Source organism: Callorhinus ursinus, unplaced genomic scaffold (assembly GCF_003265705.2).
Source record: "Callorhinus ursinus isolate GAN/ISIS: 27379988/994484 unplaced genomic scaffold, GSC_fseal_2.0 scaffold83, whole genome shotgun sequence".
Lineage (NCBI taxonomy): Eukaryota > Metazoa > Chordata > Mammalia > Carnivora > Otariidae > Callorhinus > Callorhinus ursinus.
In genome coordinates, this window is record NW_027397145.1 from 1428247 (window position 1) to 1447855 (window position 19609).

Genomic DNA, 19609 nt, shown 5'->3' on the forward strand with positions numbered 1-19609 from the left:
GGGGAGGAATTGTTTCCGAGGTCCGGCTAAAATCCCGCGCGGATGCGTGTGGGCGGGGGACAGGGGAGTCTTAGGGGGCGCTATGAAGCTATCGGCCAAAAGCAGAGCGAAGGCCGTGACACCAGAAGAAAGAAAAGCTGCTCAAACGGCTAAGCTTTTCAGTCTGCAAAATCCTCCATTTTGCGGCACAATTTAAAGGGGCAAAGAGAAAAAAAAAAAAAAAAAGCAAACGCCTATCTGGGGCTGGAGTTATTCCAAGACTTCGCTGCTTTAACTATTCTCCCCAAACAGTAGGCCCCCTATGGACAGCCAGTCCCTCAGGCCTCGAGCGCTCCTCCCTTCGCCTCAGAGCTGCAGCCCGCGTGTAACGGGCTCGTCGTCCCGCCCCCGCCCACAGCAAGCCCAGGACGCGGGAAGCTCGGCCGATCGGCTGCCCTCGGCGCCCCCCGACTCTCCCGCCGCACCCCGGGCCCTTGGCTGGCCGCGTGTCTCCCTCCGGGACCGCTCACCTCCGCCGCCCGAGGAGGCTGGTTGCGCCGCCACTGCGCTCCTAACATGGCGGCCGCCGATGAGGCGGCTCACATACGCAACGAGGAGGGAGGCAGAGCGGGCGAGCGGGAGCGAGCGAGAAAGGCGCGCCGCCGGCTCCCCGCGGCCCCTGTCGCCGTCCCTGCCTCCTCCCGGCGGACGCGGAGAGCCCCCGGCCACCCCACCCCGATTCTTACCCGCTTCACGCCTACCTTAAGGAAAGGGAGAGGGAAAAGGAGAGGTAGCTCTCTCCTAGCGAGCGGGACGCGGAGGCTCCCACAATCCCCCGCAGCAACGGCGCTGGTAAGAGGTGGCAGCGGCGGCTGCAGCCCAAGAACAAACCCGCTCTCGCGAGAGAGTACACCCACCCCACCTCCTCTCGGGTCCTGTTTCTGCGCGCGCCAGGCCCCTCCCCCTACTCAGGGCGCGCACACCACCCGCGCGTTCGACGACGGTCGTTGTTCTCTAATCCTGGAGTCCGCTTGTGGCGGGAAATGGATAGAGCGCTATAGTTTACGAGTTCGAGTCCTATTCCCCCAAAAAGCTTTTTCCCAACCCTTAACTTCATGGTGCAAAATTTAAATAGGGTATGCGATAGAAGCGAGTCGCGGGAGTCAGTAGCTTAGACCCGATCTCTATTCTGATTATTCTCTCAGTATTTGCCAAGCGCCAGACCGGGGAACCTATACCATTTTGGCCGGCTTTTAATCTCAGTAATTCCGTGGAGGGACATGGAAGTGGAAGATAGAGAACCCAGCCCATTCAAAGAAAGACCACCGCCGCCACTTTGAATTTGACTGAATGTAAAACTCTCCTGAGACTGATAGAGGTTCCCGAATTACACATGTGAAAATCCTGAGGTAGACTTCGAGAAACTGCAGTTAAGTCTTCAGGAAACGGCCATTTCCCTGGGTTTTCAAATTTAAATGCAGAGGGACGAGCAGTCACCCGAAGCCTGAAGTAAATTAGTGAATACAAATACTAATAGCACTCAAATTTTTAAAATCTTGACTGCTGAATCAGACTCGCCATCTTTGAAAAATAGTTCAGGGTCCTCTGTGAAGACAGTGGAGAGGGCAAAGATGGAGAAGACCAGAGACCAGTAGAGAATTGAAGAGATCGTCTAGTTCAGAACTTAACTCTTGTTAATTTGACTGGATACTGAAGATGAGGAAGGGAAGGGTCATGAATGAATGACAACTCAATGGTTAGCAGTGCTATTAAGTGGCACTGGCAGAGTACCAGGAGGGGAAACCATAAGGCAAGATGTTTGGCATCAATTTTAAAGTAAGGAGTGGTATTTATGGGTCTTGAGCTCAGGGGAAAAAGATGTAGGTTAGTGGCACACTTGAGTTAATGACATAAATGAAGCAATGGGATTTCAGAGTTAAGCTGGAGATAGTACAGTGAAAAGAGAGGACTTAGGACCTTGAGAAAAGAATCAGGTAGAGCTGAGTGGCAAAGGAGACCAAGTGAGTACGGAGGTGGGGGGGAGGAAACAAAAAAGTTTGGGAAGAGCAGGGAGGCACACAAATTGTACTGCCTTGACAGCCAAAATAGAGGTCAAAGTGATCAACAGGATCAGATGCTATTTACAGGGAAGACTAGGACTAAAAACATCTACAAAAGATTTAGCAAGATGGACATCATCCTTAACATTATGGACTTGCTTCCAATAAAGTGGGAGAGGAAGTCAGACCAGAGGTGTATTGAAACAGATGGAAACTACCCAATGCAGGAAAGGTTTGGCTGGAGAAAGCAGGGTTTAGTTTTTCATTTTACTGAGAGTTTTGTGGGTTTTTAAAAAAGATTATTTTATTTTAGAGAGAGCATGAGCAGGAGGAGCAGAGGGAAAGAAAGAATCTCAAGTGGACTCCACGCTGGGCACAGAGCCTGAGGTGGGGCTCCATCCCAGGACCCCAAGATCATGACCTGAGTCTGACGCTCAACTGCCTGCGCCACCCAGGCACCCCTTACTACAGGAGTTTTGAGCACAATTAAAATGTTGGCAGGAAGGGTATTTTAGGAAAGGATTGGTTGAAGAGAAAACAAGTTAAAGGAGGGGCAATTTGTAATGGACACTAAAACAGGATCCAGAGAAAGGAGACATGACTTTAACAGGAGGCATTGGAGAGGATGGTGTAGAGTTCTCATTAGGTTTGGTTGAAGCCTTGGGAATGATATTCAGGTGACTTCAATTGTGTGACTAAATCATACTTGAGGACTAGAGTTGAAGAAGGGACAATTAAAAAAAAGATTTTATTTATTCATTGGAGACAGAGGGAGGGGGAAGCAGAGGCAGGCTCCCTGTGGAGCAGGGAGCCTGATGTGGGACTCAATCCCAGAACCCTGGGATCAGGACCCGAGCCAAAAGCAGACACTTAACTGACTGAACCACCCAGGTGCCCCTAAGGGACAATTTTTAAATAGCCATAGTGAAGAGCGGAACTGCAATCCCACATCTCCATGTATGTTGTATAACCATCGGACTGAAGGTCCTCTGTTAAGTGATGTTTAAAGCCTACTGGTTAGCTCCATAATGAAACTTTGGGGAATCCTAATTCCTCTGTGAATCTTGCATCTTCCATTCAAAACCGTATCTGCTTTCTACATGGTGAGCCTTTGATTCCAAGTAATCTTGGCTAAGACTTCCCTTTATGTTGTTTCCAGCACTTAGATGAAACAAGAGGCTCTGTTCCTCATTTAGAAACATGAATGCATCTTAGAACTAAGATATGCACTTACCCATGCTTTTGTGTAAGGCTGTAATGCCATCTGGTGATCATACAAAGAAGAAAAGTCAAACTTTATCATTGAGTAATTATTTATTTAGTGGCTCATCAGCAAAAAGACACATTGGAAACCAAACTTAATACAAGATTTCAGTCATCAAATGCCTATTTCATTAAGGACACAGTACAAGGGTAGGGATTCAATGACCAATTGCCAGCTCTTAAGGATCGTAGTCTGATGGCGAATGGACAAGGAGTCTGGCCTCAAGGTGGGCCTGGCTGTGAGTAGAGATGAATCAAGAACTCTATACTGGTTTAGGTTACTTGGGAGTAGGTGAGGTGTGCACCAGGGATGGTAAAGAATGAGGCTACAAAGCAAGAATTTCTGCTAAGACTTTGAAAGGTCTAAGTGACAGCTATGTTATGTAAGACTTTAAACACCAGGAAAGAATCTGGATTTGCACTGATAATGAAGACCTTTTAGTTTTGCACAGGAGACATATTGAGGACATGTATTTGATACCACACAATCACTAAGCAGCTGATAATACTTTCTAATTATTACAATTTTGAGGGTAAAGTACCATTATTCCTGTTTTATGTAAGAGATTAGGAAGCTTGCAGGTGAAGCAGCTCAATAGTGACAAAAGCCAGGATTTGAACCCAGTTCTATATCAATCCAAACACAGAGCTTTTGAGCATGACATGTTATTGCCTTCACAGAGCTGTAGTCTCAATCTCTTGACAGTCCACCATCTAGTTATTTTTTTTAACAGATTTAATGCCCTGAAACCAGGTCATTCCTATACTTTAAGCTATTTAAAAATAGAGAACTATTAACCAGTGGCTCTTTTAGCAGTGGCATGGGGGCAAGGACAGGTAAGATGTTTAAGAAATAATTTTTGAATAATACATATAATAAAATTCAAAGAACACAAGTTTTCCCCAACTTGGGTTCCCCTACGTAAAGGCAACTCACTTACCAATCATTTCTTGTGTATTCTAAGGATTTTCTATAAAGAAACACTTTGTATGTATATGCATATGTGTGTATATGCTTGTGGTTTACCAAAGATGACCACAAATTCTTTGCCACTCTTCTCATAGTGGAATCAATTTCTACTCTACCTGCATCTGGAAGGGCCCTATAAATGGCTTTCACCAACAGAATGCAGAAGTGACTTTTTTTCAGAAGAGACAAAATTTTAAGATCTTTTTTCACCCACTTGGAACCCAGTTGCCATGTGAAATCCCAACCACTGTGAAGAGGCCACATCAAAAGATCCAAAGCACTTTGAGTCTACAGCTCCAGCTGAATGAGGCCTCCAAATGGCTAGAGCTCCAGCCAAGTCCATGTAGAACACAACCACCCAGCTGAGCCCTATCAACCCAAAGAATTTTAATACTTGTTTGAACCATTAAGTTTTAAGGTGGTTTGTTATGTAATGATACACACTAAATGAAGATTTATTTACTTTTTAAATTATTTATTTAGGGGCGCCTGGGTGGCTCAGTCGTTAAACGTCTGCCTTCGGCTCAGGTCATGATCCCAGGGTCCTGGGATCGAGCCCCGCATTGGGCTCCCTGCTCAGTGGGAAGCCTGCTTCTCCCTCTCCCACTCCCCGTTTGTGTTCCCTCTCTCGCTGTCTGTCATATAAATAAATAAAATCTTAAATTGGAAGGAAAATAAATATGGGAATAATTAGATAGATGTACAGAAGTTACAGATGAGGAAAACATTAAAATACTGACAGACACAAATGAGACCTTAAATGGTAATTCATACCATATCTAAGAAATTTTAACCTAAAGATAAATCTTTTTTTTTTATCTTCAAACCTATTACTTGTTACTTCAATGAACCACTTTCAATGGACACCCATAGACATATTTCCAAGTAAACTTACCATCTATGAGTGATTTTTACTTCTTTCCCCATTTTTTTTCTAATTATGTTTGATAGTAACCTTGAATAAAAGCTTTTTTTTTTTTTTTTTAAATAGGATCATTTCTAGTTTCCTCATTAAGCATCACACAGCCTTTTGGAGTAAGACGCTTTTAACGGTTAGGAATGTTGACCCTCAGCAGTTTTAGCAAATGCTGTTTTAGCATGTAGGGAGATTATTCTCTTTTCTTTTTTTTAAAGATTCTATTTATTTATTTGACAGGGAGAGAGACAGCGAGAGAGGGAACACAAACTGGGGAGGGGGGAGTGGGAGAGGGAGAAGCAAGCCTCCTGCCGAGCAGGAGCCCAATGCAGGGCTAGATCCCAGGACTCTGGGGTCATGACCTGAGCTGAAGGCAGAGGCTTAACAACTGAGCCACCCAGGCACCCCTAGGGAGATTATTCTTTTTTTTTTTTTTTTAAGATTTTTTTTTATTTTTTTATTTATTCGAGAGAGAAAGAATGAAAGATAGAGAGCACGAGAGGGAAGAGGGTCAGAGGGAGAAGCAGACTCCCTGCTGAGCAGGAAGCCCGATGCGGGACTACATCCTGGGACTCCAGGATCATGACCTGAGCCGAAGGCAGTCGCTTAACCAACTGAGCCACCCAGGCGCCCGAGATTATTCTTGATATATTGTTGAAATAATCTCAGAATGACTTTTCTGTGTTGTTTTATTATGTAACTGTTTATTACATGTATCTGTAACATCTTTATGTCCCTAATTTAGCAGTTGTACTACTATATATGTAAAACTAAAATGGGAACCCTACTCTACTCCATCCTTTAATAAAGTAAATCTTTGGAGCACCTGCTTGGATCAGTTGGTTGAGCGTCCTCACTGAAGTCAAGATCTCAGAGTCGTGAGATGGGACCCAGCATCAGGCTCTGTAGGGGCCTAGAGCCTGCTTAAGATTCTCTCCCTCTCTGCCCTGCATTCTCTTTCTCTTAAAAAAAAAAAAAAGTAAATCTTTGAGGAATTTTTTAATGTCTCAATTTTCTTATTCTGACCCTCATTGAACCCATAGTTTAGTAGGGCTAGCACTGAATAATTTTAATAAAATGTGACAAACGCTATCAGAGGGCAAGCCTAGGTGTGGGAATGTGTGACCCATTGAGGCCTTCCAGAGGGACATTTTAAAAATACCTAAGAGATTCATAGGTGATATGACAGGAAGAATAAAGTAGATGTGTGCTAAAAGCAAGGCTAATGGGTTTGTCTGTATATGTTCTTTGTATGCCAAGAGCAAAAGCAAGCCTCTTCAAGCTTCAGCAACAGTGGCCAAGATGCTGATAGCCTGAAAGAAGTTATTTGGCATTTGGAATAGTTTTAAGAAACTAGAAAAAACTGGCATTTCAGTAGTTCATGAAAGATGTTAATCCTTAGTCTGAATGAGTTTGATGATTAAAGAAGGCAAGCAATTATTTATTAGAATTAGTTGGAAAGACCTGGGGGCACCATACTTAAAAGTTCCAAATCAAACACTAGCTTTGGAGCTAGATTAATTGAACACCACAGTGGTTCCTGGACCCACTGTGTGACCTTGGGCAAAATAACAGCAGTACCTTGTAGGCCTGTTGAGAGGATTAAGAGATGTAGAATGAGTTTACCAATTCTGGCACATCAACATGCAGTAAATGTTGTCAGTGTTGTAGAGTGCCACACGTCCTGCAGTATATTTACAGGAATATCCTAAAATGACAAAACCATAGATTCAAAGGTTATTTATTTTTATAGAGCCCCAGAGTAAGCATGTTAAAATTATCCATTTAAGTCTGGTTATAACCTACGTTTAATCTGGCACCTACTTGTCAGCACAATGACCGCTAGAGTTTTCTAGTTATAATTTACACACAAAGCTATTTCACAAACTTTAACTATAAAGACATAGATTACTAAAAAAAGTAACAAAAGGCCACACATATATTTTAGTTAACAGACGTCTCGGGGCACCTGGGTGGCTCAGTCGTTAAGCGTCTGCCTTCGGCTCAGGTTATGGTCCCAGGGTCCTGGGATCGAGCCCCGTGTCGGGGTCCCTCCTTGGCGGGAAGCCTGCTTCTCCCTCTCTCACTCCCCCTGCTCGTGTTCCCTCTCTCACTGTGTGTGTCTGTCAAATAAATAAATAAAATCTTAAAAAACAGATGTTTCAAATTGGAAATCTGCAAATCCATTATTTTCTTTCAATACTTTCTGAAGTTAAATTTAGTTTTAAATAGTTGCACACTAGGTTACATCTTTAGAGTCCAAGAGCAAATGCTTTGGAAATCAGACACCTTTGTTTTCATGATTTTGTTTCAAACGGTTAAAGAACAAAACCAGCACTGTTGATACCTTCAGTTACTGTGGTAATCTTGAAAAGCAGGATATGCCAATGGCATTACTCTATTTTAGATATATTTTGACACAAAGATATTCATATTTACCAGCTGAAGGTCTTTAGTCAGCAGTCAGCAGAATTGAGGCTGCCTGGCAGTATGGGAAATAACCTTGAGAAGCTGGTGAATAATACCTTTCAAAGGACTCTTACACAGCATCTGACTATCTAGGTCTGTGGGGAGCCATGGTGCGAAGACACATGGAGGGGGTACTCAGATACTCAGGGAAGGTGGCTTCTCTGCAGAAGGGCTGTCTGAGCTAAGACCTCAAAGGAGACAAAATGGAGAAGGAAGATGGAACCAGAAAGGCAAACAGCATGTGCAGAGACCTAAGAGCAAAAGTCTTATCAAGGACTGAACGAAATCGGTGTAGCCAGAAGGGAATCTGAGGGTGGTAAAGATGGGGCGATGAGAGGGGTAAGGGTTAGACTGTGTTAAGGCCTGACAGGCCATGTTAGGTAAGCAGGGACTATGTCTTGTCCATCACTCACCCCAACGTCTAGCAGAGTTCACTTAATAAAGGCTATAAACTCATAAAAAAGGTGAGTTAAATGACAGTCTTCTGATAAGATGTGTAATTAGCATAGGTCATTGTCTTCCTCTAACTCAGCCCTGGAGATTACACAAACAAGAAGTAAGTTAGAGATCTGAAAAATTAAATATGAAGAGTTCTTGGAGGAACTGATCATGATTGGGTCCTACTACAGAAGGGCAAGAAATGGAAGCCTAGTGCAGAAAAGGGCAGAGTGCAATGAGAGTAGGGGTAGTAGAGGTTGGGGCAGAACTTTTCTGTTCTGCCTTTTCCCCTCCTGCTCACTGCCTCATCTTTCATTGGCAGGGTGGCCAACATCTTGCAACCTTTCGTAGCCCCTGGAGTTATCCTCCAGAGAATTACAACTGAGGAGATGGAGAGAGAGTTCTACTAGCTGCCACTCTGGTAAAGTCCAGATTCTAACTCAGAGGCTTTAGGCCTTTGAGGGCATCTCCACCCTCCAACCCATTCCGACACTAGAACAAGGGCTTGGCTCCTCCCTTCTACAAGATTAAAACAAAAACAACAACAACAACACAAAAAAGGAAGTCCCATCCTCCGCTGTGAGTTCATACGGTAAAAAGAATCAACTTTTGCATCCACTATGAAAGAAAACAAGGTCAACCATTATTCTAGATGAGGGAGAATAAACGACTATAAACTAAAAGGTGTTGAATATTAAAAATAGAATGTTTACACAATACGGGGAACAGTGAAGTAAAGATCCTGGTTATAGACAGTTCATTGTTCTACCAGCAGACAGGGCCTAGAAGCAACAGCACCTCAGTATCAAGAGCATATCTAGTGCCTAGTTTCTTAATGCCATTCACCAGTAAAGGAACCAGGGGTCCCTGGACAAATGTTTGACACTGAGACAGGAAAGATACCAGATGAGTATGGAGCCTCTTAATAGTGCCATAAAGCGAGAAGTGCTTAAAAACCAAAACCCCACAATGATGGAGGCATACTGAAGGTATACAGTAGCCAAACTAAGAGCTCTCCCAAAGGTCAAAGCTGGAACGCTGAAAGAAATAAAGTATTACTGGATTACTTCCCAAAGCATAGCAGAAATAGCCGTGGGTTTATAGTGGTATAAATGAATTGAATGAGAGGTCAATTTATTTCTTGAGAATTCCAAGTAACCTACATAGATATTCCACTTTCAAAGAGAGCACAACTCCTGTCTTTTTAACTGTTTGTTGCACATAGTGATTTCATTCCAAAGCACACAGAATTGGGTCAGGGAGAGTAACTCTACAGTGGAGAAATCTGGCAAGACAAACCTCTCAGCCAGCTGATCAAGGTTAACAGCAACACTAATAAGTCATCTTGATAAAGAGAATGGAAATTTACCTCTATGGTCTTCCTCTCAAAATCCCTTAAGCCCAGCTTAATCATGAGAAAAACTCAATCCTAATTGAGGGACTTTCTACAAAATAGCTGACTCAAATTCAAGGTCATCAAAAATAAGCAAGTCTAAGAAGCTGTCATAGCTAAAAGGAACCTAAGGAGGGCGCCTGGCTGGCTCAGTTGGTAAAGTATGTGACTTGATCTCAGGGTTATAAGTTCAAGCCCCATGCTGGGTACAGAGGGCACTCCAGAATAAAATCTTAAAAAAATAAAAAAATAAATTTTAAAAGGAGCCCAAGGAGATATAATAACTAAATGTGATATCCTCAATGAGATCTTAGAACAAAGGACATTAAGTAAAAACTAAGGAAATGTGAATAAAGTATGGACGTAGGTAATAGTAACGTATCTATATTAGCCCACTAATTGTGACAAATGAACTATACTAATGTAAAATGTTATTAGAGGAAACTGGACGTAGGGTACATGGGAATTCTTTGTACTATCTTCACAAATTTTCTGTAAATCTACAATTATTCTAAAACAAAATTTCAAGGTCCATTTTACCAGCCTTTTCTGAGGTAGTAATTAAGTCACCCTTAACAAGTAGTACAGAATAGTCTCATACTCTAAAGGGGAGGGCCAAAGTAACAGGCTTCTTTGAGCCAGACCTTAGGATACTAAACTGACAAATATACGACCCAGCAAGCTGGCTTATTGTTTCTAAATAGCAGTAAAGAGAAAGAATTGCTAAGCAGACATTCTAAGTATTACAGTTGATTTGTTAATTCAGTGAAATTGTTTTCCAAGACAGGTCCATTAACTGGAGCTGTTCATAAAGCCCTAATTAGGCAACAAGATTCAAGGAGTCACTGTCACTCTTTTAAGTACTTAATTAGTTGCTCTTAAGGGATTGTTTTCTTTTGTGTGAATTCCTAGGCAGTGATCCACCTTTTTGTGTCCCTTTGGGGCCTGCACAATTTATTTCTCTGGGGTTTTATTTTTATTTTCCTGATTACAATTTGAGACATGATCCACAATTTTAATGCAAAAGTCCACTGATAGCAGTTTCAACCCTGAAGGAAGGGAAGTAAATTATGGATAGGCACCAGGGATGGTCTACTCAATACTTGTGTCTCCCTACCTGTCCTGCTTTAGTTTTTCCTTAGTATGGCATAGGACTGAGCCTTGAAACTTGAGCAGGACAATGAAGAGGGTCACTGTGTCTACTAATTGCTACCTACAATAGGAGGTGGCAGCTTGGGGCTAAATAGTTACTTTAAAATGTTTTACTTCATCTTCTTTTATTTCCTCACCAGGAGATTTAAAAAAAGAAAATCAAGTCAACAGGGAGTAGTAGGTGACTAATTAACTTCACCTATCAACTAGGAAATCCCATTACATTTTAATGTGCATGATTAAGCCACTGAAATCTCCTGGGGCATTGAATACAGATACCAATGAATCATCCTTCTTCAAGGAGCAACAAAGAAGCACCCTCGCTGCACGTGGGTAGCCTTAAGAGTAGTCAGGAAGGCAATCTGTATGCTCAGAGAGCATACCATCCCAGATTTTAAACCAAGATGTCATGACAAAGTCTTCCTCCTTCCTTAGGGACCATTTCTATTTCATGACCTAGGGCTGAAAGCTGTGATCAGACTGCTGTTCTTTCTTAGAACCTCTCCTTTGGGTATACATTAAAAATGAAGAGAACCACTATGACTAAAAGTAAGCCATGCAAAGAATATACACAACAAACTCCAAACACAAGAAAGGACTATTCTAGCACTGGATAATTTACTAAAGTCATCTTAGTCCTCTACAAGGTAGAGTTTAAGGCTAGATGGTAAAGGCTTGCTGTGAGGCGAAGGTACTGATAACATGGAATTCTTCAGAGACAAGTTGGTACTGGCCCTGAACCTGTCACTAAATGAGCTGTCAAATCTCAAGGCCTGAATTTAATTTTCTAGAACAGGGATTGGCAAACTCTAGCTCACAGGCCAATTTTGGCCTGCCAATCTGTTTTTGAAAAGCCCTCAAGCTTAGAATGATTGGGGGAAATTTTTCAGTTATAACACTGAAAACTTTACAAAATTCCAATTTCAGTGTCCATTAATAAAGTTTTATTGGAACACAGCAATGCTCATTTGTTGACACACTGTCTATGTCTATGGCTGCTTTCATACTGCAAATGCAGAACTGAGTAGCTACAAGAGAATATATGGTGTACAAGCCTAAAATATTATCTGGCCTTTTACAGCAAGTTTGCCAACCCCTGCTCTAGAACAGCAGTGTATAATGAAACTTTCCACGTTGGTGGAAATGTTCTCTGAGCTGTCCACTATGGTAGTCACCAAATACTGAGATGGAAAACCAGATTTAGTTTTTGTCAGTTGAAGTAGTGTCATGTATTGTACAACGCAACTCTATGAGACTTTAGTTTAAGCCTTGGACCTTAGATCAAGTATTGTCTAATATTCTCATACTCTTAAGTTTTTAGAGTACTAAGTTCTAGATAGGCAGTCCTATGTGAACTCTAAGTTTTAGAACTCAAAGTTTTTCCACCTGTGAAGAAAACCTCAGTTTTTTAAAAAAATTTTCTTTTAAAGTAAGCTTTACAAACAACATGGGGCTTGAACTCAGGACCCTGAGATCAAGAGTCGCATGCTCTTAAAAAAAAAAAGTCACATGCTCTATGGACTGAGCTAGCCAGGACCCCAAGAAAACTTCACTTTATATTTTTCCTTTACTCTCACACTACTACCACACTCTCAGCATTTCTGACACCAGATGTGTGTGGGTTTTCCCCCACATCAAGCAAATCTGTGTCACCAGCTGGGTGTCCTACAGTTTCACTCAGTTCTGACACTCTATACACCTGGAGTATCATCAGACCCCACAGGTTAAGGGTGCAGTCCAAAAGACTGCCCCTCCCTCACTTCAGATGCCAATCACAAGTCCAGGTTGTTACCAGTGCTTCTAACCAGTCTCTGATACAAATCAGAGGTTCCCACAAACCCCCCTCAGGTTTGATTAATTTGCTAGAGTAGTCTCAGAACTCAGGAAAATGGTTTCCTTACTGTTTACCAGTTTATTTTAAAAGGATATGAGAAAGGCTATAAACATCCAGATGGGAGATGCACAGGGCAAGGCTATGTGGAAAGGGGCATTGAGCTTCCACGCCTTCTCTGGGTGCACTACTCTCCAGCCCAAGTGTTCACCACCCAGAAGTTCTCTAAACTCCACACTACTGGGATTTTTATGGAGGCTTCATCATGTGGGAATGATCAATTAACTCCATTTCCGGCCCCTTTCCCCTTTCTGAAGAATCCAGGTGGGGCTGAAACTTCTAAGCTTCTAATCATTGCTTGGCCTTTCTGGTGACCAGCCTCATTAGAACAAACATTCCAATCATCCAGGAAATTCCTGGATTTAGGAGCTCAGTGTCAGAACACAGAGTCAAAGACCAAACATTAGAACAAAAGATGCTCCTAGTGTTCTTATCACTTAGGGAATTTTAAGAGTTTTAGGAACTCTGTGCCAAGATGAGAACAGACGCCAATATGTATTTTTTTCTATTATTTCACACCACCCATCTGAGCTGAAACATGTTAATGAGAACCTACACGACAAAAGGGACTATATACATTACCTATCCTGATGTCACACAGGGCTGTCAGACATCTGAGGTCCTGATGGAGGCAGAGTTCTCACTAGGGTAAAGGCATCTAGGATTCAAAGAGGAAAGGAATGAAAAGCTATCCCTAAGATAGGGTCCTTTCCTCAAAAAACAAAAACAAAAGCAAAAACAAAAACTGTTTGCACCCAGACTAGGACCAACTCCACAGGAGGAGCTACTCCACTCTCACAGGTGCAAAACGCTGCCCAAGAGTACTTAGCCACACCACCAAAACAGTGCTTGGAGCCAGACCTCAATAAAGGCCGCATTTGCTCTTCCAACCGTGTAACACCATCCAAGGCATCACACTAGCCTGGATAGCTGACAACAGCTGGGTGATTCCCAAAACAGCTTTCTTTGTTTCAGATACCCAGACACCCCAAGTAGAAGATAGGGATACAGGTATCCTCATGAATTCAATGTTGACTGCAAACCAGAAGCCTGGAAGCACTGATGGCAGACTTTGCTGCCAAGCCCTTTAAACAAATAGGAAACAGGAACCCCTTTCCCATGCCTTCAGTCATTTTGTCCAACATTCAGGGAATTCCTGCTATGTGCCAGGCACTATGACTGGGATCTAGCAGTGAACACACAAGATACACCATCCTTAAAAAAAAAAAAAAAAGATACACCATCCTTCTTATCCAGGACTTTACAATCTTTTACATTCCTCAGATGGAATGGTACAGATAATCTCAGAGATCCTACATGCCTTCAGACCATAACCACCAAAATCCCACTTAGCCTTTCACGGCTCAGAGGCCGAATTTGTTGGGGTGGGGGGTGGTGGCAAAAAAGGTGATTTTGCCTCCCCACTGCTTCCTGATGCATACCAACCAGCAAACAGGCCTGCCACACAGGAGGCAGTCACTGTTGGAATGAATAGGGACATTTACCTGAGAATGCCATACAGACTGTTCACCAGCCACTAATTTTCTCTCTTTAGGAGGACCCAAGATGCCCCACTTTCAAGTCATCCTGAAAAAGAAAAAGATGTCATCGTTCAACACCCTAGACTAAACAGTAGCTCCTGAAGCTGCTTTTCTGTAGAAATGGAAACAATGCTGTCTGCCATTTATGATTTACCCTATTTAGTACCCTCCAGAATTATTTTATTTCCCATTGTCTTTTTCTTGCCTATAATTACCATTAAAGCTAACCGTTCCCCCAAACCCTCTAGATAGCATGACTCCTAAGACCCCATATGTAAAAGGCTATTTACAATGAACATCTGAGGTATTCACACAAAGCACTCAACATTTAGCTAAGTGAACCCTTTTTAGGGAAAGCCAATTGACAGAACAAAGCTAGCTTTTATAAGTAACTCCCGTGCCTCCTAACACCCTCACCAGTTCCTCCTGTGGAATCTAGGCTGTCACTTCACAGAAGCAACTAAGCAGCAGCAACTAAGTCAGCCCTACTGGACAATCTCCAGCATCACCCTGAGTATTAAGTGTTTGCCTAGAACTGAGAAGCATCTCTTCTCAGAAAATTAGCAATCCAAAACAAAATCACTACAAAAAGGAACCCAGTATTTACTGCTCCAAAGGGGAAACAACTCTGTTCACTCCTGAAAGTCAGTAAGAAACCAACAAAAATATAGTGTCAGCCTAAAGCAGAAATTAGTACGGTTGTAGCTAATCCTACTGCCTAGAGCTTCTCAATCTACTGGTTATTTTTATATTTTATTAAAGAGCTAGAGCAGAATGCCCTAATTTTTTTTTTTAAAGATTTTATTTATTTATTTGAGAGAGAGAGAATGAGAGATGGAGAGCACAAGAGGGAAGAGGGTCAGAGGGAGAGGCAGACTCCCCGCCAAGCGGGGAGCCCGATGTGGGATCCGATCCCGGGACTCCAGGATCATGACCTGAGCTGAAGGCAGTCGCTCAACCGACTGAGCCACCCAGGCGCCCCAGAATGCCCTAATTTTTAAAGCAAATTCACATCAACATTTCCCTAATCAGGCATTCCTATAGGTAACTGCATCTATGAAACCCCCTACAAAGGGATCAGCATGACTAGCTTTCTATGGTGCAGGAATGGGGGCCAGGCACTTTGATTTCAGTGAAAAATTGCAAAAAGCCCATTGACTCTTTGGAGCACTTGGTAGGCATTCAAAAAGTAAGAAGGTGACTTTCACCCTCTACTACATTCCTCATGGCTTGATTACCTTTGTTCTGTTTCCAAGATATGACTCAAGTAACTTCATACTAGGCAAACCTGTTGAACAAGAACCACTCAAAAAGATTTGGATTTTTAGGTTTCTCCCTGCAAAGTCATGCCCTTACAGATTTAACCTTAATGAATAAACAATTATGCTGGCATCCTGGTATAGTTAACAACAGAGTTGGCATGAACCAGGTCCAGAATGCCAACCAGCTATCGGCTGCTGTTCTCCCAGCAGTGTAACACTTGCCTAGGTACACAGCAACCTAGGCAGCTGCCTACAGCTGGGGCCGAAGGCAGGCTAATGAAGTTGCACTCACCTGGGGCTGCCTCTGTCCAAAGCCCACGGCTGTCCCCTCTGCAATCAAAGTAATCCAGGTTAGAGTCGGCCAACAGTAGTGAACACTAAGGTGAAGTTCAAGACTTCTGCCCGCAAAAACCCCGTAACTTATTTCTGAGTCATAGAAATAGGCAATAAAACAAAAAGCTTTTCCATGGTTAGCTTTATTTTCTCACATCATCTGTTAGCCATGTGCCACAGCAACTCAACAAGAGCATTTTTTTTTCACATTTTATTTTTAAGTAATTTACACCCAACATGGGGCTCGCACTTACAACCCTGAGATCAAGAGCTGCATGCTCCAGCAACTGAGCCAGTCAGGGGCCCCTCAACAGCAGCATATTAATGATCTATTCAACAAGTAGAAGGACGCTTGGCTCTATCACTTAACAGCTAAGTAACAGTGAACCAGTAACCTCTCTACCTCTCAGTCTCATTTGTAAAATGGGAATGTTATCAATAGTACTCTGTACACAAGCTGGTTAGACCAAAAACTAATACAAATTAAGCCCAAGAATATCTGGTATAGAGTATGTGGTCAATAAACACTTCCTGTTATCAAGAGCTACATTCCAGGCAAGGAGATGATGAATAGGGGGAATAGAAGTGGAAATGTTACCTTGGGAGAGCAATGGGCAGTGAAAATCGGAAAGGCTGGTTAAAACTAGATTGGAGAGGATGTGGATTATGAGACCTTTTGAAGAACAATAAAAGCAGTACTTCAGAAAAATCCGATGTGATAATGGGTATGACAGGAACTGCAAACAAGCCGCCATTCCAGCCAACGACCTCAACTATTGGTTGAAAGCAGTAACCAAAATGTTTGCAAGAATGCTAGTAAATATTCCTACCCATTCACCATTGTAATTTACCTTATTTACGTAAGATTAGGGTATCTAAGACAATACATTTTTCCAGCCATACTCTAATTTCACTCTTAACCAACTCCAAACAATTGAGAGAAAAAGTAAAATAGAGGGGGCCCACTGTTCAGGTCTAAAAACCAATCTTAAGAAAGGCTGCCCCTTTCAGGGGCTTGAAAGACCTGACCGAGCTCCACCCGGACACGTGCTCATCACAAATCTTCCCCAGCCCCTGGCCCTGGCGCCAGGCGCTTGGGAAGCAAGATTCGCTCAGACCAGATCTAGGTGACTCTCCAGGGACAAGAGGGATGGTAGAAATCAGGGGGCGACTCTAGGGCTACACTCTCCCAGCGACTCTTCTAGATGCCCTCCAAACCCTGGGTCATGATAGAACGAACCCCAAATTCGGCCCGTGCCTCAAAAGAAGCCTCCCCACAGCTGCCTCTCTCCCCGAACTAGTAAACCTCCCAAGCTTCTCCCCACTTGGCCCTTAACTCACCCGCACGTGTCTGGAGCTCCGCCGGGGTGCTCCCGCCGGAGCAGAGGCCGCAGGGAAAAGGACAGCCCGAAAGCGAGAGGAGCCCCGCCCCGGGGCGGATACGGAGCAGGCCCTCAGTGGGCGGGGCCCGGAAGCCCCGCCCAGGAAAGTCCGGGTTAGAAAAATGCAGGAGCCGTGGCAGAAGTGAGCTTACTCCTTAGAGAAGCTAGCACCACGCAATAGGAAGGGCAGGAATCTGCACGAGGGCTACACTTATTTGACCCCCATCCCGTTTGTTACTTACGGATGGGAGGGGGCGTTGGGTTCGGAGGTGCTAAAGACTGAACTTGGTGTGTCCTAAGGGGGGGCCGTGCTTCCTGCCTGCCCACACCGAGCGCCCGCCGGACGCCGGATCCTCTCGCACGAATGGCGCCTTTGGGTTCCTGCTGGCGCAGCCCACGCTTACGCTTTTTCCACCTCCCGCTCAGATCTCTCAGGCTTTCTCCAGTAGGGTTGTCCCTGGGCTGATGGCTCAACCACCCACACAGGTTTCGGGTTTAGTTTTCGGGTTCTCTCCAGAAGATTTTCGGGTAGATAATGCCTGGCACTCCTACAGCCTAACCCTGTGGGTCAGCGTCCCTGATGCCCTGCAGTGGCATCCTTAGCTGAGTTGCAGTCGCTAAAGAATACTGGCTTTCTCTGCCAGAGTTGCCTTGCCCCGTGGCACAGTCAGCCAAAGAGGCACATCTTGAGTTTAGACAGATTGCCCACCAGGTTATCAGCATTTCTTATGAACACTAAAACTTCCTTCTCCCATTAGCTAGAGTCAGTAGGATTCTGTCCTGCTGAATAGCTGGTAAAGCTGGAGCCCCTCTCTTTCCTAGCCCCTACAGCAGCCTATCCTGTCTGCTCATCTATAGCACCTGGCACCTTTGCCAGGCAAACCCCTAGGAATCAGCCACTGCCCTTGGAATCTGCCAACATGTTTTATTATCTTCCCTCAGCTGTCATAATGAAAGAAAATGTGTTTCCAGCGCACCGCATTCCTCACAGACCTCTGTTTGAGAAAGGCCAGAGTGCAAAATTGATTCTGGCTAGAGACAGACACTAGGCTCTAAGGCCAGAGAGAGACAGAAGAAGTGGTAAGCACAAATCCTCCAGTTTTGATGGAGTCGGACACAGGCTCTGGTTGGAAAAAGGCTTACATAAATACAGTAATTAAAAAAGTCACATGAACAGTGCTGAGCCGGTAGGCAGGGGCTCTGCTTTAAAGTTAAATAGGAATGTGGCTGAAGACTGCTGCCATAATCAATGCCTGCATCTGGCTGTCACAGTGTGTTCATAAAAGAGGGTTATGAGAACTATAAAACCCTGCAGATTGGGTGGGTAATTGTCCTGTGGAGCTCTGCTAAAGGCAAAATTGCATTGACATCTCACATATTTTGCTTTCTTCTCTTCTAAACACACAAAATGGAGAAGGAGAGCTATCCTGAGGATTCAGGAAAAGGAAAGATGAGGTTTGTGTGAATATGTGCATGTGTGCTTTCAGAGAAGAGACAGGAAGTAATTGAGGCTAGAGAAATACAGGGCCTTTGGGGAGAGAAGGACCAATGACCTGGTGACTACTGGATTCATAGATTAGTCAGGTAGGAGGCAGGATTTGTGTGGAAAGAAGGCCAACCATTATGAGTAAGGCTGAGTGGTGGGCCATGTTGTCATGTCATTGAAAATGTAGTAACCTTTTTTAGGTATAGGGCATTCAGTGTCCTACGGAGGAAAACCTAGATTATGATTTCTGCATTTCCTAGTTAAATTCTTCAGGGTCAACCTTCTTAGCCTCTAACCTTTTAAATTCTGAATTCATTTTGGTGAGTTGATTGACATGGTCTTTTACCTGTAATAGCACTACTTTTCTACTCTGTTTCTGTGTTATTCTTTTTTTTTCCTTCCACATTTTTATTTAATGTTTCTTATTCTGGCAAAGACAAAATTGTTAGGAATAATAACAAAAAAAGAAAAGGGAAAATTTCTAGGAAAAAAAAATGCAGCCAGATGAAAGACAAAGGATTAGGGTAGGTTCATTAGCTTTGAGTTTGACCTCATAATCGGATCTAGCCCTAAGGGACACTAGGTCCCCAAACTTCTTACGTGCCTTTCCCTCTCTCCTCTGTCTATAGTCTCCTTGCTTCCCTTCTTGAAGCCTTTTGCCCTTGAGATTGATCCCTTTCCTCTCCTCCCTGGACAGGAACCACCAGTAGAGAAATGTTCAATCATATATTCAGTCAGTCAACCAGCATTTACTGAACATCTACCATTTGCCAGACCTGTGCAGGTGCTTCAGATAAAGTCAGAGGAATAGAGATCTCTGCTTACCTAAAGCTTACAACCTAATGGGGGGAAAAAGACAAATAGTGTAGGTATCCTTGGGCGGATGTCAGAGGACAGCTAACCTAGCTGGGGGAGTCAGGGAGAGTACTAGAGATGGCAGCACTCCCTCTGGATGATCCTAAGAGCTTAGAGTTGAAGAGGGATGCCTCCTTCATCCCTGTACTCTACTCCTCCTGGTGCTTCTCTGTAATAGCTATTAAGATTAGAGTGGGGCCCTATAGTTGTCCTTGTTAT

General features: G+C 43.5%; 1 protein-coding gene and 1 non-coding gene across 7 annotated transcripts in view; both read right to left on the minus strand.

Moving 5' to 3' along the window:
* MATR3 (matrin 3) overlaps nt 1-17103 on the minus strand; it is a 46353-nt gene extending 29250 nt beyond the window's left edge. The window contains exons 1-5 of one of the 6 annotated variants that reach the window (XM_073887783.1): nt 17009-17103; nt 15627-15664; nt 14037-14118; nt 13114-13189; nt 6770-6896 (exon numbers count right to left, since the gene is read on the minus strand). Coding sequence is in view for 1 of the 6 variants with exons in the window: in XM_073887788.1 (XP_073743889.1) it covers nt 510-557 (48 nt within the window). In the remaining 5 variants the exon portion in view is untranslated. Of the gene's footprint in view, nt 1-509; nt 578-740; nt 931-6769; nt 6897-13113; nt 13190-14036; nt 14119-15626; nt 15665-17008 lie in introns of those variants that run through there. The other 5 variants (XM_025852130.2, XM_073887784.1, XM_025852131.2 and 2 more) reach the window with 5 other exon arrangements.
* On the minus strand, nt 13276-13476 carry LOC112809013 (small nucleolar RNA SNORA74). The gene has a single exon (XR_003204490.1). It is a non-coding gene; the product is annotated as a small nucleolar RNA SNORA74 (small nucleolar RNA).
* Nucleotides 17104-19609: the final 2506 nt, after the last annotated feature.